At 36.7% G+C, this 27614-nt stretch overlaps 1 protein-coding gene across 1 annotated transcript; it reads right to left on the bottom strand.

Moving 5' to 3' along the window:
• Positions 1-41: 41 nt before the first annotated feature.
• On the bottom strand, positions 42-27462 carry TRMT13 (tRNA methyltransferase 13 homolog (S. cerevisiae)). The gene is made up of 11 exons (XM_006882493.1): positions 27304-27462; positions 24261-24307; positions 24113-24179; positions 22225-22287; positions 21617-21686; positions 20205-20311; positions 19700-19867; positions 17152-17224; positions 3515-3589; positions 546-972; positions 42-240 (listed from the first exon to the last, which is right to left on the bottom strand). Exons 1-11 carry the CDS (start codon positions 27460-27462, stop codon positions 42-44), a joined length of 1455 nt encoding a protein of 484 aa, XP_006882555.1.
• Positions 27463-27614: the final 152 nt, after the last annotated feature.

The following is a 27614-nucleotide window of genomic DNA, read 5'->3' as shown; positions in this document are numbered from 1 at the left end:
AAGTATTTTTTTTTTCACTGAAGATGGTCAGAATGTCTTTTTCACAAAGCAACCATTTCTGGCGAGGAAGAATTATTTGGTAGAGCTGTCAACAATACGTTTTCCAAAGACACAAGAGGGTCTATATAGTATTGTAAAGCAGGACTGAATCCTTTCTGCTGTAAATACTGTATTCGGCCTTGGTCAATCAGCAATTTACAAAGATGCCCTATTTTCTTCTTTTCGCCAACAGTAAGAAATCTAAATCAGACAAACACACATGAAACAATGTTAGGCTTACATAAACATTGGTAAATAATCATTTAAATCACTTTTATTTATTAAAAAATATTATAAAGAACTAAGAATTTAAAAGGCAATATATCCTATTAAGATACAATTACTATATGATCATAGTTTAAGAAGCATGTAATTTAACGTCTTCTAAAATTAGATTAAAACTTTATTTTCATGACTAAATTTTTACAACACTAATCTAGAAAGAAAATATGGAAATAATAAAATGTTTTCTTTCAACGTTGTGCTTTACAGAAGTAATCACTTACCCAGGTGAAATATCAGCGCTGTCGTCTGCTATTCTGTATCCAGCCTCATCATGGTCTTCACGTTCATCATTCTGATTATCTTTTCTCTTTGTGGTGATATTTGAGGCTTCCAAAGATGTGTTCCGCATTCCACAAGTTGCCCAACTACTCATTCGCTGGAAATAGTGGAATTCTACTGCTCCAAGGCCTAGAGCCTTGAAATATTCTTTGCCCACATAATGTCTCCAATCACACCTGTGGTGACAACAGAGCGCAATAACAATGCCAGCCACAGGCGTCCACTTCTCTGGGACATTTTTTCCATTTGCTTCCTTGGTCAAAGTGTTATTTTCTGTTTTATCATTCTTTAAGCGTTTGGCTAAAGGTTCTTCATTCCTTTCCTCACAACTGGCAGCATAGGTTTCAACCAAACATCGTAATGCAAGATCTGCAAACACAATTACGTGGGCCCCCCCAAACCAAATCACCTTTAAAAAGAAGTATTTTTTACATTTATGAAGCAGTATTGTTTTTAAAAGTCCAACAACAAAAACCTACTCAGTTTTACATTTGTAGAAATTCTTACATGAATTAACAATTTTGTCCATATAGATTCTTTGTCTCATTATCTTCTCAATTTCTAATGATTCATTATGCAGAAAGCTCACTTATCAATGAACTTGCAAAAGAGTAAGATCTAACAACCGGAAAATCTGAGTGGGGTCTCATTTCTTTGATCCAAGCTGAGGAAATAACTTGTATATAAAAAATATTATCCACACAGTTTAGGTAAGCTTTGACTTAAGACTCTTGTAGGAGGAAATAAAGGCAGCAGCTTTACTTAGGATGGTGTCAGTCTTTAAATTTAGCATGTTCACAGCAAATGATGATGAGCTAAGCTGAGAACAGGAGATGAGGATGTGGAAGGTAAATGTCATGAATAGTCTTACTATATTTAGAGAGTCATCCAATGAATAGTTACAGAATATTTTTCAAGTGCAAAAAAGATTATGATGCCATAATGATTAATGCGTACAAACTTGTAAGAAGATGCATTCAATTATTCAAATGAAAAATTTCAGTGTGTTTTAAAACTCAGCTGAATTTTGGAGGATTGTTTCCCACTGACAACTGCTATATTGCTGACAATACTGGAGACTAAAATGAGATGATAATATTTTTACCAATAAGTTTTTTTAGCAACAAATTTTTATAATAACATCTACAAAAACATGCTTTACAAATATGCCCTTTTGTAAAACACATTTTGATTAGTCTGTCAATCCTATTTCATTAAAACTACATATATTTTCTTCTTATTCTAAGTTATCACAAGTGAGTATTAAAGGTTCTGATATTTACTAATACAATCAACATTAATTAAAGGCAGCAAACAATATTAGAAACTCACTGTGTAAAGAAAGCAAAAATTAATCTATTATTTTCTAATATAATTAACTATTGCTTTATAAGTAAATTTTTTTCAGAAATATGAATTACTTGAAAAATTATGAAGTTATTTTAAATCACAGGGAGCTGGAGTAACTATTTCAATTTATTATTTATAAAGGACTTAAGCAACAAAGTCACTATTGAGTAAAGTACAAAAACCAGCAAATCTTAGGCAAGATTATTTAACCATTCATTACTGAGTTTCTGTTATATGCTAATTATTGCATTAATGTGTGCCCTATGCAAGAAAGTAATGTACATTGCACAAACTTCAGACATGTTGCTAAGAAGGGCTAGTCCTTAGAAAAGGACATCATGCTGGGAAAGGTGAAGGGTTAGTGAAGGAGAGGAAGGCTCTTGACCAGATGGACTGACACGAAGATTGATGCAATTGGCTCTAATGTGTTAGGAAGTGTGAAGATGGCATGGGATAGAACAAGGTTCAGATCTGTTGTTCACAGGGGCACTATGGGTTATACTTGACAGTACCTAACAACCTAACTAACCTATACAAGAACAAAACCAAAACCCAAATAAAACCCAAGCCCAAAAAGAACCTCACAGTGTAGTGGGAATATTAATATATCTAAATATATAGCTATAAATAGTGGCTTACTGTTAAGAAATTGTGCTGCCAACTGAAGGGCAGATGTTTCAAATGCACCACATGCTCTGCAGGAGAAAGATGGGTAATACCCTCCTGTGTAACTTATGGCCTCTGAAAACCCACTGAGGGTCAGTTATAAATTGGCTGGTTCCAACTAACAGTAAATAACAACATATATATAGCTTATATACATATATATAAATCTTGCCTATATGGATGATGATATTAGCAGGATCCAGGAAATAATAAAAATTAACTTACTAAGATTGAATACATGCCAATATTATGTGACAAGAAAAATGATCTATTATTATCCTACACCACTACACGACAACAAAGTCGAGAAAGGTTAAGTAATCTGCCAAGATTACAAAACCAAATTCAGAGACTATCTGATTTTAAAGCTATTGTCTTTCCATTTCAACATGCTAAATCTGTTACTATGTAAAATTTAACCGAAGGCATTTTACAATATCCTCGTCTAATATTTCTTTTGTTCCTTGCAAACATCCTAGCATCATGATACACAAAAATTGCCTACTGGGAGAAGTTTGGAGTCATCTCCAAACAAAACCTTTAAAAAGTCAGTTGCTTCTTGGATGGAGTCATATAGGCTCCGTAAATTATTCATTTTCCTTTTCAGTTGACATGTAACAAAAAACACTTTTAAGGTCTCACATGACACAATATCTACCCACAAAAATCTCCAATCTTCCTGCAAAACGAGTCAATAAGAGAGCTCAATATTTATGACTATACAAGTGCTACCATGAAGATGAATGCATTGTGAACATGAGCATCTAAATTAAACCAAAGAGGTTCTTTAAATGGTTAAGGCCATGTTACCACTACACTGCCATAAATAGTTAAGGACATATGGGGGGGGGGGAGTAAAAGTCTTAGTCTAGCTTTAATTAATCTGTTTATATACCTGTTGCCACACCACACAGATGTTTTCCAATTCCCACCACAGGTAGTTTTTCTTCTATTAGCAAAGGAATCTTGTCTGAAACAGAGACATGAACATTTAATTAGTGCTTAGTGAAGTAAGATAAATAATACGGTTTCCTAAAAAAGTAATTAGACTCTCTGAAGATGAAAATGATTGGGGGGGGGGATTCCTGCATTTTACCACTTAGAAGTAACAGGTTTAAAGATGTAGCCATTTCTAAGTAACAGAGCTACTAATAAAGAAAAAGGACTAATATAGATATCTTGACCGTTATGCCAATGCTTTCCTTTTTCTACACCATACTTAACACTAAAACAATGATCAACGACTCACACCTCTAGAAACTTATTTTGCTAAGTATTAATTACTAACAAAAGGATTCAAAAGTTTCTCTAATAGATTTATTCTGCATGAATACTAAACATATACATATTACATAATATATAGTATAAAAATTACTAATACAAATTATAAAATTGTATGCAGAACAGATTATCCGGAAGGCTGGCATCTATGAGAAGTGTGGCATCAGGACTGGAGGTAGACTCATCAACAATCTGCGTTATGCAGATAACACAACCCTGCTTACTGAAAATGAGGAGGGGCTGAAGTGCTATCTGCGGAAGGTCAAGGACTGCAGCCTTTAATATGGATTGAAGCTCAACATCAAGAAAACAGAGTCTCATCACTGGGCTGATTGGCATTATGATGGATGATGAAGAGATTGAGATTGTTGACAGCTTCAGTTTGCTTAGTTATACTACCAACACTATTGGTAGCAGCAGCCAGAAAATTAAAAGGCTGAATTGGGAAAGTCTGCTGTCAGAGACCTCTCCAAGGTACTGAGGAGTAACGATGTCAGTCTGGAGACTAAGGTGCGCCTGATATAGGCCATGATCTTTGCAATGACTTGCTATGCTTCAGAGAGCTGGACAATGACTAGGGATGATAGGAGGAGAGCAGATGCCTTTGAGCTGTGGTGCTGGAGAAAAGTGTTGAATATACCATGACGGCTAGAACAAACAAGTTCGTCCTGGAAAGGGTGAAGCAAGGCTGCTCCTTGGAGGCAAGGATTCTGCAGCTTTGTCTGACATACGCTGCACATACTTCAAGGTGGGATCAGTCCCTGGAGACGGACGTCATGCTTGGGAGGGTAGAGGGACAGTGCTGGAGAGGAAGACCCTCAATGAAATGGATTGATTCAGTCACTGGGGTATGGGGATAGGCATGTCGGAATCAATAAGATTGGCAAGGGACAGAGCAGGTTTTAGGGCTGTTGTACATAGGGTCACTATGAGTTGCAAGCGACTCTACGGCACATAACAACAACATATTCAATATTATAATTAAAACTTAACATCAAGTTTTTAATATAACTTGATGAGAAAGATCATCTCTGGACTTGGGGAGGGGGAAAAGAGGGAGGAAACTGCAACAATGAATGAGTATTTTAAAAAGGTGAACTGGTGGTGGAGAAAGTGAAGGAGAGGGAGGAAAAACCAACTTTTCTGTAACTTTCATTAAAATGACAATAAAAAAAGAGAGTATCATCTTAACTACTTATACTGTTCTGAAAAGGAAAAAAAAAGCCCTAACAGTTATGTAAAGAAAAATTATTTCAACAATGAAGCACTCATTATTGTTAACCTATTCTTTTCTCTTTATATATTTTTAAAATTATTAATTTTAATGAGAATTTAGACTTTGGATTTCCATTCATTCATTGTTGCACTTTTCTCCCTGTCCACCCCTCCCCCACAGTTCATAATTCTTTGTTATACAATCCCTCTCCCCAGGTCCAGTCCACTATGTAGACTTCGATCTAGATTCCTGTCACAACAGTAATACCTAATCATATATCCTTTTTAAACAGTTTTCTCCCTTATCTGTTTCAATGCAGTATACATTATTTATCCCACCTTTCTCATTCTCCCCCCAACTCCAATTCAGTTCTTATTCAAAGTATCTAGATTAGAATTTCCCTGTAGGATTCCAAGGGTTAGAGAAGCAGATTGCTGTATCTTTTTTCCCTGCTGGGCTGCTGGCAGGTTCCTATCTGTAACCTTTAGATTAGTAGTAAACAAACACTGCTGAGTTGATTCTGACTCAAAGTGTACTCAGCAGAATAGGCTCAGCTGCCCCCATTAGGATTCCAAGGTGGTCATCATTGTGTGAGCAGCCTGATACACGGCTCCCACAGATGGTTGGTAGCTTTGTACCTTTTGTTTCCAGTACAAGCACTAGATCCCTAAGCCACCAAAACTCCTTCACCATGATATGAAGGCTTGAAAAGGCAGTAAAATACATCACATCAAAATCATGGCTCACAATTTTCCTCTATTTCCTTCTAAGATTCTGAAAGGACATCCTGATGGTGTTGTGGTTGATTGCCTTAGAGTCAAGCAAGACTCATAGTGGCCCTATGAACAAAAGGCCTGAAGCCCCTCTACAGCTATCAACATTTACCAAAGGTCATAGAATTTCTGGAGGCAAGCTGTTTATGAATTGGATGTCACTCCTGCTTCCAAACCTGTGATAGTATGTAATTGTTATTACCTGTGCCATCAAGCCGCCTGCGATGGATAGTAACTCTTATGTACAGCTGCTCTGAACCCTTCCATGTCCATACTCAGGCTCACTAACTCCGACACACTAACCCACATAGCCCCAGTTATTCTATCAATCCATCTCATCCAGGGTCTCCCTCTCCTGCACTGTCCATCCACCATTCCAAAAATGATGCACTTCTCCAAGGACTGATCTTTCCTGGCCACGTGCTCAAAGTAAGTGAGGTAGAGCTTCAAAAATACTAGCCTCCCTAGTGGCAGGAAACTGTTCTGCAATCCCAGAGGCGTGCGGTTCAAATACATCAGATGCTCTGCTGAAGGAGGAACAATCGCCTCCTGTACCAGTCAGATCCAATTTGACGGTACACACATAAAAAAAAATAAAAAATATAAAAAAAATTGTAAAACAATGAAAGAATCTTTTCTTTTACTTTTCCATAATTTTTGGACTCATGTACTTATAACTTGTTAGTCAAATTTGTGTCTTCTAGGTTGCAACACCCCCATGATACATCTTCAAGGATATGAACATGTACAGCCAAGCACAATCAATAAGAGTGCATCTAAATTCCAAAATCAATCTCCATAATAGTCTATGTGTTTCCTACTGCCAAAGGGGCCCTTTAGAGTAGTGAGAGAAGATCTTCACCCTGAAACTCACAGCGTCCCTTTTCAGCAGGAAGTAGCTAAGAGAATACGCCATCCCCTTTTCCTTATGACTCAGGGTGAAGTCTCTCTCAGGGAGGAGTGATAGGGAATGGCAAAGGACACACTGACAAAGAAGATTAATCAGAACTGGCTTTGACAAGCACTGTGGCATTTGGACAAGAACAAACTGGGAGGAGGGTAGAGAGAATAGTGCAACAATGAATGAATGGAAACCCAAAATCTCTGTAAATGTTTATGAAAATTAATAAAATATAATTATAGAAAAAAAAATTAAAAAAAAAAAATCCTAGCCTCCAAGGAGAGACTTGATTTCACTCTCTCCAAGACAGATGGATTTTTCTTGGCAGTCCATGGTATGCTCAAGACTCTTCTCCAGCACAACTCAAAGGCATCTTCTTCTTCTGTCAGCCTTAGTCATTGTCCAACTCTCTGAAGCATAACAAGTAATTGAGAAGACCATGGTCTGGCTTAGGCTCACCTTTGCATCTAGACTGACATCGTTGCTCTTCATAACAGCAGATTTTCCCAATACAATTTGTCTTTTGATTTCCTGAATGCTGCTGTTAAAGAGTGCTGATTGTGGATCTGAGCAAGCTGTAATTGCTAAAAACCTCAATCTCTTCTCCATCTATTATGGTGCTGCCAATTGACCCAGTGGTGAGACTCTTTGTTTTCTTGATGTTGAGCTTCAATCCATATTGAAGACTACAGTCCTTTGACCTTTTGCAGCACTGTGATTCAGGTCTTCTTCAATTTCAGCAAGCAAGGTTGGTCATCTGCATTTCATAGGTTGTTAATGAGTCTTCCTCCAACCTTGACGCCACACTCATAAAGCCCTGCTTCCCGAATAATCTGTAGTCCACAGTAAGTTATACTGTTAAAGGCTGCAGTCTCCAGTGGTTTTAATTCACCAGCAAACTCTTGGGAGAGAGATGAGCCACCTTGCCCTTTTGAAATTTATAGTCCTAGAAATTGAACGGAGGATCACAATGAGTCAGAATTGACTCAATGGCAGTGAGTGAATAAATTATTTGCCTTACAAATCCTAGCATAGTATCTAGTGAAAAGAAAGACTCAATATTTAAACTTTCTCATTGTCTTATTTTAAATTGGCAATAAAAGAAACTGATACCAAGCTGAATAGTTTGCCTTTGTTTAACAGTTTAAATCACAGTCTATCAAGAAACTTACTATCAATTAGTGTAAAGAAAAGGACTATCTAAGCAAGTCCTTTTGCCTTTTTTTTCCTTTTCTTGTGAATTCTTGTTTTGGGGGAAATGTTTGGGAATGTCTCCCTCCCCCTTGCCAATGGAATGTCCACTCTAATCTTCCTAGGATGCTCCCCCCCCCCTTTTAGGGACACTTGTGCTTAAGAGTTGTTTCTTCATGGTCACTATGAGCCAACTCCTTGGAAAGATATTTCATTTTCTTGTGTTTAGGAAGCACAGAGCTGGACTGATCTTTCACCCCATTCTCCTGTGGACCTCTTAGGGCTTTTTATTTCATTCTTCTTTTTGGGTTTCTCACCTGTCTCCTCACAATCCTTATCCTCAGGAGTGCTACTGTGCTCCTGAGACAACCCCAAGGGCAGCCAGTCACTTCTTTTCCTTCTTCAAGTGCTACTTCTCATGTTTCTCCAGCTTCTTAGTAATCTCAATATCCACTTCTGCCTGAACCATTGCTTTCTTCATGATGTACAATTTTTTTGTGTGGGATCTCTCCAGGCAGTCTCACAGAAGGGTAGTCAGTTGTTCCTTGACTTGTTCTTGAAGGTTTTACCCAAATAGGTATGGGGGTCAGGTAGGGGGGAGAGGTAGAGAAGCAGTCAATTTGTGAGACAATACTGTCTTTTTTTTGGCAGGTATCAGGAGATAGTGCCTTTGTTTTTGGCAGATGCTTGAATAATGAAGGTGGAGTGGAAAATTAGTCCATGTTTGAGATTGTTTTCTCTTTTCTTTAGAGCTCTGGAAGCTTGGTCCCTAGGATTCACTCAGACACCAGATCTGGCCATCACACCATAGCAGAGGCCTATATAAGTCAGGGCCCTTCTTTTGTTTATTTTTGACACATTAACTCATCTCCTCACCCTACTGATGCTTTGATCTCAGAAAAGATGGCAGATGAACTGAGCAAAGATGGGAGACTAAACACAAGCATTTAGTTTATTCCCTCCTAAAATTCCACCAAAATAAGAGTCAAAGATTTGTTAAAAGAAGTAAACTCTATAAAGTCAAGGAAAAAAACAAAGGAGATAAAAATTGTTGTCATGTACTGTCGAGTCAGAAGCAATCCACTGCTGACGTTCCAGTGGGTTTTCAGAGGCAGTAAATCATGTGGGAGGAGACTGCCCAACTTTTTTCCGTGGACAAGCTGGTACTCCTCTGGATTAGTAGCATAACTCCTTACCCCGAAGCCACCATAGGAAAGATCAACTCAATTTATTCTAAAAATCTCTCAAAGGCTTGGCAACTTTGGACCTCAGTTAATTTGGATGTGGAAGTGAAGCATAATAGTGCTGGTGAAAACAGCATTTAAGTAAGCAGATTCTCACCTCATTGTCTTATTTAATAGAAAACAAGTGATTAATTCTCTGGAGAGGGTAAAAATGGAGTGGAGGGAGTCTCTAGACTGAGGGAAAATATCAAATGAGAGACAGGAGACAGAAAGATCAAGTGAATGTGAATATCCATCAACTCACAGTTCCACTGGGTTGAAGAAAGCTGGTGTAGAATGTAAGACTTTTACTCTTTAGGTAGATAATTAGAAAAGTCTTCTATGGGAATCTGATTTGTCCAGGAAGAAAAATCTAACCTTAAGGACACTACTCCAATTTGAAGCTGAAGGTCAACAATTACACCTACACAGTCAGATCTTTTAACTATGAACAGCTTATCAAGGATCACCAAAATCTTGAGGACAGCTTCTAACCTCAAAGAGACAGGACAAGCTTAACCAAAGTTTAAATATTTCTTTTAAAAATAACATTATTCTCAGTGAAAATTTACAAAGCAGTGAGGAATTTCCACAAATTGTTCAGTGACATCGGTTACATTCTTCATAAAGTGTAAGCATTCTCATTACAATAGAAAAGATTAACTTGGTAGAAATAGATATTATAAAGGTAGAATAACTATCATATCAGAGAATGACTGTAAAAAAATTTCCTGGAAAGATGAGAAGACTGATACTGCTAAACCAGGCTTATTTATGCAAGGTCTTAAATTTATTCTTTCTTTTAAAAATAACATTATTTTCAGTGAAAATTTACAAAGCAGTGAGGAATTTCCACAAATTGTTCAGTGACATCAGTTACATTCTTCATAAACTGTAAGCATTCTCTTTACAATTCTGCTAATATGTGATTTTCCTGTCATTTTGTTTTTTGGTTTTGCTTGTTTTTTGTTTTGTTTTTTTTAATTTTATTATTTCGTGTGTGTGTGTCCCGTCAAATCAGATCTGACTGGTACAGGAGTAGATTGTCCCTCCTTCTCCAGCAAAGCATCTGGTGGATTCGAACTGCACACCTTTGGGATTGCAGTGCAGCTTCTTGCCACTAGGCCACCAGAGCTCACTTGTCATTTTGTTTTAAAGTAATTGCTGACCATCTGGTCTCACATAGGTTTGTTTTTTGGTTTTTTTTTAAAGAAGCACAGTATTTATGGATGATACTCATTTTATGAGCCCATCTGCTATTAAACTACAAGATGACATCAGAGACCAGTTTTCGTTCAAGGTTTAAAACGTATCTTGGCCCAACAGTTTTGGGAACTCTCTAGTTTTAAGTAGTCCAGTAAGCTGGTTGTCTTTTTCTTTCTTTTTTAGGAATTTGATATTCTGACTCACATTTTTCTCCTATTAGGCCCTCACTATTATGGCCTTGAGGAGAATGGCCAGTAGTGGGAGCTGGGTAGCCTATTTTTTTCTGATCTGAGGAAATGAGGCTGTTGTTTCCATTAAAACTAAAAAGTTTATTTAGACTATTTGTTCTACAGACTAGGCTCTTCTTTGGTCTTTGGTTTTTCATTTTCTCTTTTGCTCCAACAAGCAAGTAAAAAAATCTGTCTTAGAAGACTTTTTGCAAACGTTGAAGATCCCAGACACTACTCAACAAAATTGTAGAATACAATTTTATGAATTACGTTATGACCCATAAAACTGTAGTCCTAAGACTTCAAATTCAGAAAATCAATCCTATCAGGTATTTTTGAGAAGTATCTGTATATGTGGCTCCTTTGTGTTTCATTATATATTTGAATATATGTGCATGTAGTCATATACACACACACACACACACACACACACACACAGAGATCTATAAACATGCATATTCCTTTATATATCTCCACACATATATGGCTGTTTCTGTTGCTTCAAAATTTTATGTCCTAATGTACTTTTTTCTTCTGTACAGTTTAATGACATCATTTACTTTGCTCAAGCTGTGTACACTTCACCATTATTTGATATTAGCTTCCAATTATTCTTTAATTGTTTCTCAGGAAGTTATGAGAAATACCCTCCCAAAGAAAGTCAATGAATTAAGTTAAAAATGTGGGAAAGTAAAGTCCAACCTAAAAGGGTAAAGGGAAGAGCCAGTGGGCATTTAGTTTGGACTGGGACAGGTCTGAAGGTTCCAGGAAAGAATTTACTGGAAAGACAAAAGTGATCAATACCTGATGAAATGAATGTCTTAAAAACATTTCAGACAATGGGTAATTAATGACAAATACAGAAAAAGCGGGAAACTGCGAGAGAAACAAAAACATGAATTATCGTAATCAGCACAGTGTCACTAAATAATGAACATGGAGAGGTGCAAAAGAGATATATTCAACAAAGGCAAACATTATTAACTACACAGTCCTACATTAACAGTAACAACAAACATTAATCTAAAGTGATACATAGGCAGACAGGTAAGACAGATATAAGCAGCAGGTTAAAAGGATGACACCAATGACCAAAACACTGCTTTGGAAGATGAACTACACTCATATTTGTATATACTATAAAAATATTCAGAAAGAACCAACAAAGGATAAAGTCACGTAAACCTCCTAATCATACAGAACCTCCTGAGGGAAGAATGATTTGATCTTTAAACCTCCTAGTCTCCAGAGACATCAAAGTCAATTGACACAGCATAGTCCACAGTGCTTTACCTTCTAGTTCGGTAAAGCACTAACTGGCGTTTTAAAAACTTTTTGCAAGCAGTCAAGTATTGGGTGTAAATACTGAGTGCAAGTATTGGCTTTTCCTTATCCAGAACAAAGAAGAGTCAAAAAAAGCAAAGGTGCACAGAAATAATTAGTCCAACCAACTAAAGGACCATGTGAACACCACCTCTACTACTCTAAGACAAGAACATCTAGATGATATGCTGTAATCACTACTGAGTGCTCTAAAAGGGATCATGGTATAATGTCCTGGACACACTGGAAGGAAAATACAGAAGAAACAAAACTCAAAATCCTAAAACCAGCCAGGCATTGCTGGTTGGAGAGAGAATGGTAGAAGCCTCCAGAGTACAGGCTTCAATCACTTTTGAACTTGGAACTAAACTCACCCGCATAGGTCAACTTTCATCCAAAGACTAAATAGGCTTATTATGCAAACAAAAACAACAAGAGGTATTTAACTCCTTACAACTACCAACAACACAAATGGGCAGCATTTACCCAAGGATAAAGCTAAGAAGGCAGAAAGAGGCAGGTAGAAGAATGAACAGAAATTAAGAGTTATAGAGGAGAAATGGGAAGAATGTGGTTACAATGAGGGTATTCTAATTAATATCATAAAACAAAATGTGACTGAATAGTTACTGAAAAACCAATTTTCTCTATAAATTTTGACTCAAATCCCAGTGAATAAAACCCCCCACCACAATGCAAATTAAAAAAAAAAAAGATCCAGCAACCATAAAAAATCATAAGGAAAACAGTAACTTACTAAATAGTTCACATGTGAAAAATGAGAAAATTTAGTTTGTAAAAATTTTTTTAATTTTTTAAAAAATTTTTATTATTTTGTGTGTGTGTGTGTGTGTGTGTGTGTGTGTGTGTGTACCATCAAATCGGATCTGACTGGTACAGGAGGAGATGGCCCCTCCTTCTCCAGGAGATCATCTGGTGGATTTGAACCACTTATCTCTGTGATTGCAGTGCAGCTTCTTGCCACCAGGCCACTAGAGAGCCCCTTTAGTTTGTAAAATTTATAATTTAATTATATTAGGAAATGAGGAATGGGAAGCATATGAGGTAAAGGGAAGAAAAAAATTTAAAATTCTCTAATTTTTCTCTGTTTATCTACCACAATGGGAAGGTTAACTGACATGCTCAAAAAAATAAAAATAAGCAGCAAATGCATGATGCCACTATAGTAGAACGGGACTGACTTCAGGGTTGGGGGTGAGATTGAGAAAACTGGATAAATTATGTATACTCCATTGAAACAGATGAGGGAGAGAACTGTTTGAAAGCGATATATGATTGGGTATTATGGTTATGACAAGAGTACAGAATGAAGGCGGTGTAGTGGAGTGTACTGGGGGTGACGGCTTTTATACCAATGAAATAATTTTTCTTTTACTTTTCAAAGAGAATGCGAACTTGGGGGAAGAGTGGGCAGGGAGAAAAATGCAACAATGAATGTATGGAAATTCAAACTCTCTGTAAACATTAAAATTAATTTTAAAAAATATAAATAAAATTAGAAACAAGAAGGAAAAAAAAAAGTAGCAAAAAGCCAAATCTGCCTAGAAAGAAATGACGGGGAGAAGAAAAGCTGATGTAATTTTGTTTTGTTTTTTTGGATTTTTAAATGTCATTTTTATAGCAAACTTTGTAAACTATTTGATTCTTTTCAAATATATGTGTGTATGTATAATTTAAAAACAGGAAAAGTTAAAAGACATTTTCAGTCAACTCTCTACATATTTTTATTCTTTCGCATCTCCTAAATGATTAAAAGTAAATTGCAACTCTGCAACTCTAAGTAAACACCACCTTTTACTCATTTACAAACTTAATCGCTCTTTGTGAAAAGACTGGAACTCCCATGGTGGGACTGAAAATGGTACCACCACTCTGGAAGACAGTGTGGTGTATCCTCAAAAAGCTGAACATAGAAATCTCCTATGACCCCAGCTATTCCACTCCTAGTAAGATACCCTAAAGAAATCAGAACTGAAACATGAACCAAGATATGTACATCTAGGTTCCTAGTAGCATTATTCACAACAGCAAAATATAGGAATAGCCCAAATGCCCCTCAACAAACTAATGGATTGAGAAATTACGGTACATTCACACAATGAAATACTACGCAGCACTAAGGAATAGTGATTTCTTAAGATACTATGTAACATGGAAGACCCTAGTGTTGTTAGCTGAGGGAAAAGACAGAGACTGGGGACACTCAGGAATGGAGGTCAGGCCAGAAAGGGTAAAGGCAAGAGGCTACAGTCCAAGAGGCTAACAGCTGGATGAACTGTAGCCTCTATGCTAGGCCTTTCTGTGGTTTTACTGAGAATCACCAGGAAGTAAACAAAGGAAAATCACAAAGGAGTAGTAAATAAAAACAAAGGATCATGGGGTAGTAAATTACAAAGAAAAATCTTCTATTGTTTACCTTATGCTTATCTCAGGAGGAGGGATTTAGTAAATACAAAGAAAGAATTAGGTAGAAGCTTAAGGACTGATTTACTGCTTAACCCTGAAAACATTTAAGGATTGCCTTAGGGTGAATTCCAGCTTGTTTCAGCCTCCCTCATATCCTGATCTGGAATTTGGGTTATTATTAATATTAAATTTGATATTTGGCTTTCCACACCCTAGAAAGCATTGTGTTGAGTGAAATAACTCAAGTTTCCTAAGGATAAATATTGCCAAGACCATTATTGTGAAAACAGGAGGATAATTAAGTAAGATGTGTATAAATGTTCAAAAGGGGAAGGAGAGAGGAGGAGGTGGAAAAACAGGAAAAAATCCCCAGAATAGCAGAGGTTAGGGGGCAGAAAGAAGGAAGGGTGAAGGAATAGGATAGATTCAATGGGGACTTAAAAAGAAGGTGATACTAGGCATACATCAACAGTAATTAATTATACAAAATACAATGTATATGAATGATTATATAAAGCACAATGTAAATGGATGAAACACAATGTATATGGATGACTGTATGCAAACCAGTAAGAAATGTTAAAACCACCTCAAATTAAACCACTTTCAGCATGCTATTAAATAAAGCTTTATTTTTAAAACTGAGAAAAAAATGAAAGTATGAAAGAAATTATTAAAATCCATACTCTCATTAATTTTTTTAGTGGTCCAGCACTCTTCTGTCAATATGCTGTACTGAGGTAACATGGGGTTGCTATGATGCAGAACCTTGTGCCATCGAGGTGTCAAATGCCATAATGGTTACTCATGGTGGACAGTGTTTGGTGGAGCTCCCAGTTTAAGGCAGATTTGAAAGTAGGAGTGGCATCCACTTCCTAAACAACATGCCTCTGGAAACTTTATGAACTTTGATAAATGATGGTATTTATAAAAAGGCTTCAGGCCTTTTGTTCACAGGGTTGCTATGAGTCTTGTTCAAATTGAAGGCAATCAACAACATAACAACAACCCTCATTAGTAGATACAAGACTGAGGAGGTCAGTCTTCAATATATGGACTGATTTGCCAAAACTAATGTAAAGTCTAAAGGATAGTAATTAAGTATGACGCACATATTTCCTCAATCTAAGTTTAAAGAAATTATGCAATGGGGCATATGGTAGGTGGAGAAGAGTCATATGAAAACTGCTCAAGAAATATGGTAGGCTAATTTTCACCATCTAGCATATAAATCTGTTTAGGGTTTCTGGTAGAAGAAAGGTAATATACCCACTTTAATGACCTTAAACACAGCTATTTGTATACAAAAGTGGGGCTGCTTTATAAAATGAAGTTAAACTTGGTGGGAAGAAGGAATTTTATGATCTTTTTATACTCTTTTCATTTAAAAATATAGAAAAAGTATGCAAAGGTACTAAATATGACTGAGAGATGTGTATGTATACAAAGATGAAGTTGTTTTTTCTGAGAGAATTTATAATTATCTAGGAAGTGTCTGTTACACATTATAGTAGACAAAGAACTATCTCATTTTCCTTAATGTTTAAACAAAGTTAGATTAACTGTAGACAGAAGTTTATTTTATATTAGGAAGAGATGCAATAATTAAGCTAAGTTAGACAAAGGAGGAGCCCAGTGGTGCTATTGTTAAAGTATCTGACTACAAAGTAGAGGACTGGTAGTTTGAACCTACCACAAGCCCCATGGGAGTTAAACTAGGCAATTGGTGAATACATCACAATTTCTCAATCCATTCAATTATGGTTGGACATCTGGGCTATTTCCAAGTTCTTGTGATGATGACTAATGCTGCGATGAACACTGGTGTACAAGTCTCCGTCTGTGCCTCAGTTCTCATTTTCTTGGTGTATGTTCCAAGCAGTGGAATTGCTGGGACATACGGAATTTTTATGTTCAGCTTTTTGAGGAAACACCAAGCTGCCTTCCAGAGTGGTTGTACCATTTTACAATTCCACCAACAGTGATGGAATACAACACAGCAAGCAGGAGCAATGATTTTGAAAATCGCTACATAACTTCAGAGGGCCTGGAGAGCATTATCCTGAATGAACTAACTCAGTCTCATCAGGACAAATACTATATAAGACCATTATTGGTCTTATAGATACTATACTATATAAGACCATTATTGGTCTAAATAGATAACTAGTAAAATGTGTATGAGGATCCAAGAGGGGGAGGGTAGGAGCAGGAAGGTGAGGATAGGCAGGAGGGTAAACATAGGGTAGCACAATTTGAGGGTAGAGGGAGGAATGGGTAAAGGAAATAGGAAAGACCTGCTGTGAAAAACAATGTGTATGAACTTTGTAAGCAAACCAAAGAAACAAACTAGGCAATCTGCTTCCGTAACGACTGGAAATCCTATGAGGGCACTTTCACTCTGTCCTAAAGGGTGACTATGAGAATCAAATCAATGACAGTGAGTTTAGTTTAGTTTTTGGACAAAGAAGCAATATAAGAACTTTCATTTCAAAATATCAACCATTCTAAAACCCATTCTTACTAGTACACTTCATTTATGGCTGACACTGATTTTTCTTTTTGACTTTTGTTTAAGTTTTAAAAACCAAATTCAATTTACCTGTCAATTATAATAATTACATGTGCAAATATTACATATATCATTCAAGACTAACAAAGTATTTTTTTGTGGCACAGTTCTGCATGACTAGATTTCTAAGCAACCTTCAGAGTTTGAAACTTCTATCACTTATGGTAAACTGAAAATTATGTAACTTACTCAAACACAAGTGTTGAATATCAATTTGAAATCTTTCAAATACTGAATTTTTCTTTCTGTGTTTACCATCTACCTATACAAAGAGAAAATAATATGACTTTTTATGTAAAGAAAGAATTTCATAGAAAGTTTTAAAAATTCAAAGCAAATAAAGTTTTTATCTCATTTTAAGTATAAGGGTATTAAGAATAAAAACTTAATGAACAAAAAAGACTACAGTTCTTGGTGAGAAATCCAAAATACTATCACATTTTTATAATGCTTGAAAATGTTATAATTGCTTATGTGTAAATTATTTCATTTAATTCTAAAAATTCCTAGCTTATTGATGAAGGGATGGGGATTCACGGATGTTAAACAACTTACTTATGAGTATTTTGCCAAGTCCAAATATACTATTTTTGACTCTGTACTTAAGTCTCTCTCAAATACCATTACTTACACCATGTGCCTAGGCCTTGTGAATCCACATTTGGGGCCCATAGTTCTCCGAGGAGCATCAGATGCATATTCAACTGTCAAGTAGAGAGCTCTACTTGAATATCCATCTTAGTGTATTCAAAAGAGATTCATTGTATACTCCTTCAAACCTATTCTTCTATGTTCCCTTCCTTGGGAAAAGTGTATCTCTTAATAATACAAGCTATAAAAACATCATCCAAGATTCCCTCTTTCCTCTTATTCACTGAATAAAATAGCACCGTTTTGAGTTTCCAACAGTTCTCATATTCTTTCCCTTCTCTCCTCCTGACAGAAAAATAGTCTTAGCTCATTACTTACTTGAATAATCAGTGCCTGAGTTATTTTAATAACTCTAACTCTACTTCAAATAGGGAGCCCTAGTAGCTAAGTGGTATGAAGCTGTGTGACAATCCCAAAGGCATGTGATGTGGTTCAAAATTTATCAGCTGTTCGGTGGACTAAGGACGGGTAATTTCCTCCTGTGCCATATACTGCCTCTGAAAACCTGCCTGGAGGGTCAGTTATAGGTTAGTTCTGACTTGAAAGTACACAATAACTTCAAGTGTCAGATGCATAGCTTTAATGGTTCTGAAAGGATAAGCTTTTTAAAAATCACTTTTCACTTGACTCTTGTATGTTTTTTTCAATCTCCTCACAGTTGCCACTTCTAACTCACAGTAGGCTGAAGTAGTGCTCTGTGATGTTCACGAATCATCTTGAGTTGATTGTTAATTGAGTCAATTCCGACTCATAGCAACCTAACAGGACAGAAGCAGATTTGTGACTTTCTCCTGTGGAGTAGCTACTGGATGCAAGCTATGGGTTTTTGGTTAACAGTCATGAATTTTAACCATCATACTACCAGGTCTTTTTATTTGGTCCGTAACATTGTAACATACTCAGCATACTGAACCAAAAGCCTTATAAGTCTGCTGTAACTCTTTGAAAGTAAAAACTAAATCTTGGTTCTACTGTACCCTCTCATTTGGGGAAAAAAAAAATATCGCTGAGTTGGGACAGATTCATGGCTGACTCTCCACCGTGTTTCTGAGGGTGTAATTCACACGGAAGATTGTTGTTTGTTCTCTCACAGAGCTACTTTTGGATTTTGGGCTAGCAGCACGACTCCCTATGGATTACACTCCCAGAGTTCCCTATCGTATCTCCTGTTCCTGATAAAGCCCAACTCCTTCCTCACACAAACTCTAAGAACCTTGGTAGTCTAATCTCCAGTCTACAATGAGTACTTATGGATTCCATGCCATACAACATACTTCTACTACCTAGAAATGTTTCCTGATTGTTTCAGGCAGATGTTTACCCTGTATTTGCATATTAAATGGTTTTATCTAGGATACACTACTTTTTTTTAAAAAAAAACCACATTTATTATTTTTGTGTGTGTGTGTATCGTCAAATTGGATCTGACTGGTACAGTAGATTGTCCCTCTTTCTCCAGCAGAGCATCTGGTGGATTCAAACCGTGCACGTCTGTAGGATACACTACTTTTCAAGGCTGAATTCATGTGTCAACTTTCCTGTACATTTTTTATTCTTTCTCTCCAATAAAATTAACCAATAACTCCTTTGAGACTACTTTGTACTCTATGGAAACCTTTTTCTATATTGCCTTCAAGTGTTTATAGCAGTCACTTCTTTACCTGTCTCTCTTTTTCTAAACAATAAAACACAAATGCCTTATCTGATTTTATATAGTCAATATTTACCATGATACACAGCTCTTCCTTCAATAAATGCTTACTGAATGGTTAGTATGTGACAGATAGATTTGGACCCAAGACCTTAATATAGGTTTTTCCCCATATGTTAGTATGACACAGATTTTTCATATGTTTTCCTGTCTCCGCAAAGTTTAAAACCTCTGATCAACAGACTAAACCTTTAAGTTAATAAATTTATCTTTAGTTTAACTTATCAGAAATAATAAAAAGGTAGAATAAGAGATATTTCATATAAAGAGGAACATAATTATTTTTCTATTTTCTTTAAAAGATAGGCTTCTGAATATAATTACTTTTAATAATTAAAAAATAGTTTATTAGCATACTACAGTGGTTTCACATACCTTAAATCTTGTGGTGCCCTTTTCTACTAGAATGAAGTGAACTTTCTCAGCATCTTTTATGGCAATATCAACCCAATGAGATAATTTTCCCTTTCCTGCTCCAAATTCAACAAAGCATCTTCTCGGCCCAAGTAACTTTAATTTTTCAATGTTACCTAAAATAGAAGCCTGCAAACTTCACAAGATTATTTTACAAACAACAGCAAACATATTTAGCTCAAGTAAAAAATAGGTAATTTCTACAACTGCCAGTTATGTGGTTCATACTGGAAAATTACTTCATTGTTCTTAAATTTTCTCTTTTGAAATACCTAACATTTATTTTATCAGTATTTGGAAATATATAAATATAAAAAATGGTACACATATTTGAAATGGAGAGATTCTGTACCTTAAAAGATAAACTAAGATCTCATTTAGTAACTTTATTTAAGAAGAATATATAATTACCTTCTTAAAATGGAACAAAAGACCATTTAGCGGAGTTTCCAGAGTCTCAACATACCTGCTGCTTCAGATGCTTGGTTGCAGAATCACCATTTTTAGGATCATTAAGGGCATCATGTAATACAGGATGGGACATAATTTGCTCTTTAAGGATACAGTTCAAACCTGTGTAAAAGTATATACACAGTCATCTTAAGCAATGAAACATGAAACCACAGGATTCTGAATAATAACTTCTCTTAAATGATACTCATGTGACACTTAATGCATTTTTTTTAATTCTTTTGTTGCTGTTATGTGTTGTCCAGTCATCTGTAATGCATAGAGACCTTAGGTACAACAGCTCTGAAGCCTGCCCTGTCCTGAGCTAGTGTCACTGGCTCTGACACACCTGCCCTCATTGTCTCAGTTACTGCATCAACCCATCTCATCTGGGGTCTTCCTCTCCTGTGCTGTACACCTTTACCTTTCTAGGCATAATGTCCTTCTCCGAGAACTGATTCCTCCTGGCCACATGATCAAAGTATGTCAGATGGAGTTTCAAAAATCCTTGCCTCCAAGGAGAAACGTGGTTTCATCCTCTCCAAGAGAGACATATTCGTTTTCTTGGTGATTCATGGTATATTCAAGACTCTTCTCCAGAACCACACCTCAAAGGCATCAATTTTTCTTATGTCACCCTTAGTCATTGTCAAGCTCTCGGATACACAGCAAGTAAATGAGAAGATGATCATGGCCTGGATCAGGTGCACCTTAGGCTCCAGACTGAAAGAGTTGCTTCTTAGTACTCTGGAGAGGTTCCTGATGGTAGATTTTCCTAGAGTAATTAATCTTTTTAGGAAAATAAAAGATGTATTGCGATGGGAAAGTCTGCTGTTAGGGACCCCTCCAAAGTACTGAAGAGCAATGGTGTCTCTCTGGAGACTAAGGTGCGTCTGATACAGGTTTTGCAATCACTTGTTATGCATCAGAGAGTTGCACAATGACTAAGGAGGATAGAAGGAGAATTGATGCCTTTAAGCTGTGGTGCTGGAGAAGAATATTGAAGGTACCAGGGACTGCTAAGAAAACAAACAGATTCATCCTGGAGAGGGTTAAACTGGGCTGCCCCTTGGAGGATTCTGAGGCTTCATCTGACATTCTTTGGACATGTTGTAAGGAGGGACCAGTCCTTGGAGAGGGACATCACGCTTAGGGAGGGTGGAGGCACAGCACACGAGGGGAAGACCCTCTATGAGGTGGACTGATTCAGTGACTGGGGTAATTGGGATGGGTGTATCGGAGACAGTGCGATTGGCACAGGACAGAGCAGAGTTTAGGGCTGTTGTACACAGGGTTGCTATGAGTCGCAAGCAACTTGACAGCACACAACAACAACAACAATTCATCTTTTGATGTCCTAACTGCTGGTGCCAAGCGTGTTATCATATATAAAAATACAATTTATTTTGCAACTTTTAGCAGACTTACCAACACTTGCTTTTCTCAATTTCTTAATTAAGTTTTCCAACTGTTCTTCAGAAAGAGAAGAAATGGGAACCTATATTAAAAAAAAACGAAACTCTTAATCCTGAAATCACATTTATTTTAAATTTCTTTAATTTATGACTATTTTACATATAAACATATTTGTGTTCTTTACATGTGTATATATGTGTATGACTATGGGTGTATGTGTGTATGCGTCCAACAATGTCACCAAGCTCCCCAGGAGTATATTCCATATAGCAGCTTTTTTTTCTGCTAAAGCTTTTTATCCCATAAGCTGCAAAAGAACTGCTCAACTATGTTTCTTTTTCAGTTTCTTCCTTGGTACTTTAATTCTCCCAGTCTCTTCAGAGTCAAGAACCACACTAGGCTCAGAAGGTCCTTAGAAAGAAATGAGGTCTCAGTTCCACTTCAGCATAAACTAGTTTAACAACTAAATATTATTAATAACACTGATTCTATTTTAAAAACCTGTTCTAAAACAACTTATTCTAAACAAAATCTAAAATATAACTCATTCACAGTATTGAGACAATAAAATCATCAATAAAAATATCAATACAGCTTAAATATTAAGACAATGTACTTACTAATTCTTCAGGTAATTCTGTTTCATCTTTTAACCCTGCGTTAATATCTTGAATAAAGAAGTCCTTCAACAAAACAAAACCATAATATTAATAATGTGAAAAGCTCACAAAAATTAGCTTAAACCATATTTCCATTCTCTGTACCCTCATCTTTTGCCTTTCTCCCATTCATTTATTTAATGATTATGAAATATCTGGGGAGGGGTGAGAGAAATTGAAAGAATGTGTTCTTGAAAACAATGTATTTGAATTTTGCAAATAAACTAGTAGGAAAAAATGATTAAACTATCTACTGGTGATATAGTGAGTAGGTTAAGGTCAGACTGCTAACAAAAGGTCAGCAGTTCAACTCTATGAGCTGATCTTTGGGGAAAAGATAAGCAAGTTCCTTCCATTAAGATTTAGAACCTCAAAAAAAATTTAAAAAAAGATTTACAACCTCAAAGGAGCTCTGGTGGCCTAGTGGCAAGAATCTGCACTGCAATCAGAGGTAAGTGGTTCAAATCTACCAGATGCTCTGCTGGAGGAGAGGTAATCTCCTCCTGGACCAGTCAGATCCTATTTGACGGTACACACACACAAAATAATAAAAATTTAAAAATAAATAAATAAATGAGAACCTCAGAAACCCCATGGAAGTTTGCTGCTTTGTGGGAGAAAGGGAGGCAGTTTCTCCTTGTAAAAATTTACAGCCTCAGAAACTGATCGAGGGTCATTATGAGTCAACTTGAAAGGAGTGGATTTGGTTTTGGGTTTAACGTGATGCAGTGCATTATTCAATGTTGCTTTTCTATCTACTGTAGGTATAATTCCCATTACACGGCCGGGTAGAATTAAGCAAATGTTAGGTTTTTATGATTCACCACAGGAATTAAATAGCTGCCCAATAATGTAAATAGCACCTCTTGGATGGAAACACGCAAATAAGATGTTTAAAATGTTGACATGGGGATTGGTCAGTTGTGCCATGCTGCAAGGCTTATACTGAATAGATTCCAAAGTAAAAACAGGACTCTCCCTCTGATTAGTCAAGTAAGCAAGAGTGCTGTGTCATTTGAATCAGAGATTCCTGTGTGAATAAGAGATGAAGAGATGGACTGAGATAGAGAAGTGACAGCAGCAGAAGTAGTGAAAACGAGAGACTGGTTTGAGATAGAGTTGCACTAGGTCTGCCAGGAGCTAAAGTGCCTAGAGACAAAACTACTGACAGAAAAGGGGTGGCACATAAATGGCATAACTAAAAAGCTTAGTAATATTTGCTTGAACAAGGGGCAGATCCTAAAGTCACAATGCAGAGGATTAAAGGGAGGTCTGCCTGAGAAGAAGCTATCCTTTTGAAGAACTCTACTTTGAACTGTACTCAAGTGTTTTCAAACTAAACTGTAATCTTAATCTTTTTTTAAAAAAAAAATTTTTAATTATTTTGTGTGTGTGTGTGTGTGTGTGTGTGTGTGTACCGTCAAATTGGATCTGACTGGTACAGGAGGAGATGGCCCCTCCTTCTCTGGCAGAGCATCTGGTGGATTTGAACCACATATCTCTGGGATTGCAGTGCAGCTTCTTGCCAGTAGGCCAGCAGAGCTCTCCTTAAAGCCCTTAATCTTTAATATAGTCTGTGAGTTCTGTGTTTGCAACAAATCAGCCAACACAGTAGAAAAGCAAGAACCATGGGAGGGATAACTGACATTAGAACTGTAGGAGGGTATGGCTCCTGGGGGCTATGGTGTAAACTCACTCAAATTGTCTCTGCACTGATTTGATGGGAATCCTCCTTGTGAAGTTAGAAAAATTTAGACTTTCATGTCCACCATACTGGTTTTTACGAATGTACACACACATATTATATACCCCACACTTCACTACTAAATTTTACTGATTAAACTCTTACAGGTTTTGGCTTCTCTCTTGAGTTACATTTCTTCAAATGCTTTGCCAGCTGATCTTCATATACTGTACTAAATTTGAAAAAAATGGTTAAAATGAGATTTGTGACAATATTTCTGGCAAAGAAAAAGTCTTATCTAAAACATACTTACTGTTTTGGATCTAAAGGGCACAGGATTCTTTTCCGAACATTTTCTTCCTAATAAATTAAAGGGAATACATTTCCTTAAATTAAAATGTCAAGTGTGTCACTTATAGATATTAGCCATAAGTCAGTTTAATCATAATAAACTTTTGCATCACTAAAACAGGGTAACCAAAATCAGATCAAACCTATGGCCATAGTTGATTCTGTCTGATGGTGATCAGTCAAAGGGGTTTCTGAGACTACAGATTTTTTTTCCCTTTGGCTATAGATCTTTTGTGGAGGAGACTGCCCATCTTCCTCCCTCAGAGAAGTGGTGGATTTGAACCCCTGACCTCTTTTGATTAGCATCTCTAAACTTAAGGTGTTTTTTATTTTAATATGACATACCATAATTTAAACAGGCAACATTTTGTGTTTCTTGAAGGTATGTATCACCTATTCTGCACATTTTTCACTCTTTCTTTCCAGGAAAATTTATCAATAACTCCTTTGAGACTACTATGTACTCAATGGTGAATGCTATAGAATTGATGGTATGTTAGATTTTAAACTTCCTATGTTGACATTCCCTATAACTTATTTGAATCTAAAATCTTTGCCAACGTAGGGAAATACTAGTTTTAAATAAATAAACCAGTTATTTTGGGATTTTAGAATGTGAAAAAAATTCCCTTAGAATTTATGAAATATTTTCATTATTTGCCACATGGTTTTACAGTTTTTCACTATAATAAAATTATTTGTTTCCAACTAATATGTATCTGAGTATAAAACAAGGGAAAAGGAAATGAATAGGTCTGGCAATTCTACCGCACATTACATATGAATCTGTATCTAACAGGACAATGTACTACTTAAGACGACTGATCAGCTATACAGCCTAGGTATGAATCCTAATCCGTTACTGTTGTTAGGTATTGTGGAGATGGAACCAACTCACAGCTGACCCTTCAGAAGCAATGAATTGCATGGGAGGAGACTTTCCACCCTTCTCCCAGAAGCAGCTGGTGGATATGAACCCTACACCTTCGGCTTGGTAGTGCAGCACCTTACCACTAGGCCAAAAGATTTATTCTTTTTTTTTTAATTTTTATTTTATTATTTTTGTGTGAGTGTACCGTCAAATCAGATCTGACTGGTACAGGAGGAGATTGTCCCTCCTTCCCCGGCAGAGGATCTGGTGGATTCGAACCGTGCGCCTCTGGGATTGTAGTTGCAGCTCCTTACCACTAGGCCACCAGAGCTACCCAAGATTTATTCTTGTACGTCTCACAAACTCTCGTTCTGTTTTGTTGTGTTTTTTTACCTCATTTGAAAGAGGAGAATAATATAGTTTTAGCTCCCAAAGCTTGTAAAACTTAAGTGAGTTAGAAAGTTAAAAAATTACTAGCATATACTACTGGCCATGTAAGAATGTTGTGTTGTTACTACCTTTTTTCAGTTTTGCTCCTTAGTCTGTTGCACTTCTCAGCGTATCTATCAAACTAAGTGGACTAATTTCATGGCAAAGTTAAATGACATGTCAATAACTTCTAAAAAGACTGTATTATTTCTTCATGGTTTAGTAATTTTAAAACCTAATCCTGATGTAACAAAAAAATTTACAGAAAACCCAACTATATTTCAGTTCTCAAGTTCTACATGATTTAATAAAACAGTATTAGCTTATTATTTGGGGTTAGAAATAAATTTTTTTCAACCGAGACAGTTTAGGCAAACTAGTTTTAAGTGGGTTGCTATATTGAAGGAAAAAATCTTTAAGTTTCTCTAAACTATACTAACAAGAAGTGATTTTCACTTATGAAACAATTATTAAACATAATTAGTGAAACGTGGGGATCCTCAATCACTGACTTTCCAAATCTTTTTTTGTAGGAGGCACATTTTAAGATGGTTAGCAGTATCTTCGATATCTATTCACTAGATGATAGTAACATGACTCTGCTGTGACAGACATTGCCAATTGCCCCCTGGAAGGCTAAATCAGCCCCAGTTAAAAATAGACAGGTTAAATGAGTACTACTGCCATCACAGGAATCGGGTATTTTTTTTAAAAAAGACTGAAATACAACACCTGACTGCATCATAAATCACAGATTCAGCAGGATGGTCATGATTTTGGTTTCTGTCACTCACCCCTCCACCCTCACCCCAACCGCACACAAATCCCAAATCACTCACATAAGTGCTTTTACTCAGTGTTCAGTAGCTTATACTCATTACTGACATGGAAAGTGATTTCACTCAGTGCTTTGAAGCTTTACTTAACAAACTAAAAGCAAAATGCCAATGGTCTCCAAGAACACTAATCAGCTTTGAATAATTCAATCACATTCTACTACTGTCACCTTTGGCAATCACGTTTCATATGCCCGCGTAAGTGAGGTCTAAAGTCTTGCAACAAAACAGGAAAAGAATCCATTTTATTCTTTAACCAAGATACCAGCTAGTGTAAACGTTTATACACACATACTTTTGAATATACATAGTTATATACTTTTATACATATATATAATCACTGAAAAGTGTACACTTTCTGTTCTTAATTTTAAAAGAAGTGTCAACTTTTATGATTCTTTTTTTTTAAGCTACCCTCTACTTTGAAGCAAACTAGTTTTAAGTGGGTTGCTAAGACTAGAGGTCTATATTGAAGAAGAAAAAAAATCTTTTAAGTTTCTCTAAACCACAGTAACAAGAAGTGATTTTCACTCATGAAACAATTATTAAAACATAATTAGTGAAACCTGGGGATCCTCAATCACTGACTTTCCAAACTGTCACGTTGCATTTGGAAGGGTAACTAGTAGCAAAGCCGAGCATTACTATGAGTTACGATCAAGATGAATGTGGCGCTGCTGCGCCTTTGGCAGTAAAATATCGCTTATGACTAGGTCTCATCATATCGCTCTCCAGGAAGGCGGAACGATTACCGAGAAAAAGTCTTCTAACCCAAGGGGCAGCAATCTTTCAAAAAGGGGTGGGGCCGAGTCGGGGGCGGGGGGGGGGGCGCCCAACCCCAGGAAACTAGCGGTGGGGCGGTTCCAAACCTCTGCGTCTGACTCCGCGGCTCCTGCGTGTTCACCACAGAACCGTCTCCCCGCTGCCGCCTCCATTCGGCAGAATCGTCTCTTCTTTTCCAAATAATAACCACATCGACCCTCAGCTGGAAAACCAGTCGCTTTCGAAGTCCTTGCAAGAGCCGCCATAATTCACTACCCCGCTTCCGGTCCTGGGAACCTGAAGATGCGAAGAAGTCCGCTTCCCTCGCGTTTCCGTCCCTTAACAAATATGGCCGTTTCGCGTCCTGCCATATAAGTTTAATTTCCGGAATCACCGCAACCGTCTTGTCGCAAGCTTT

Source organism: Elephantulus edwardii, unplaced genomic scaffold (assembly GCF_000299155.1).
Source record: "Elephantulus edwardii isolate Elephantulus edwardi_28Jun2011 unplaced genomic scaffold, EleEdw1.0 scaffold00020, whole genome shotgun sequence".
Taxonomy (NCBI): Eukaryota; Metazoa; Chordata; class Mammalia; order Macroscelidea; family Macroscelididae; genus Elephantulus; species Elephantulus edwardii.
The sequence above is the reverse complement of the archived record's forward strand: the minus strand, read 5'-3'. Positions and strand labels throughout refer to the sequence as shown.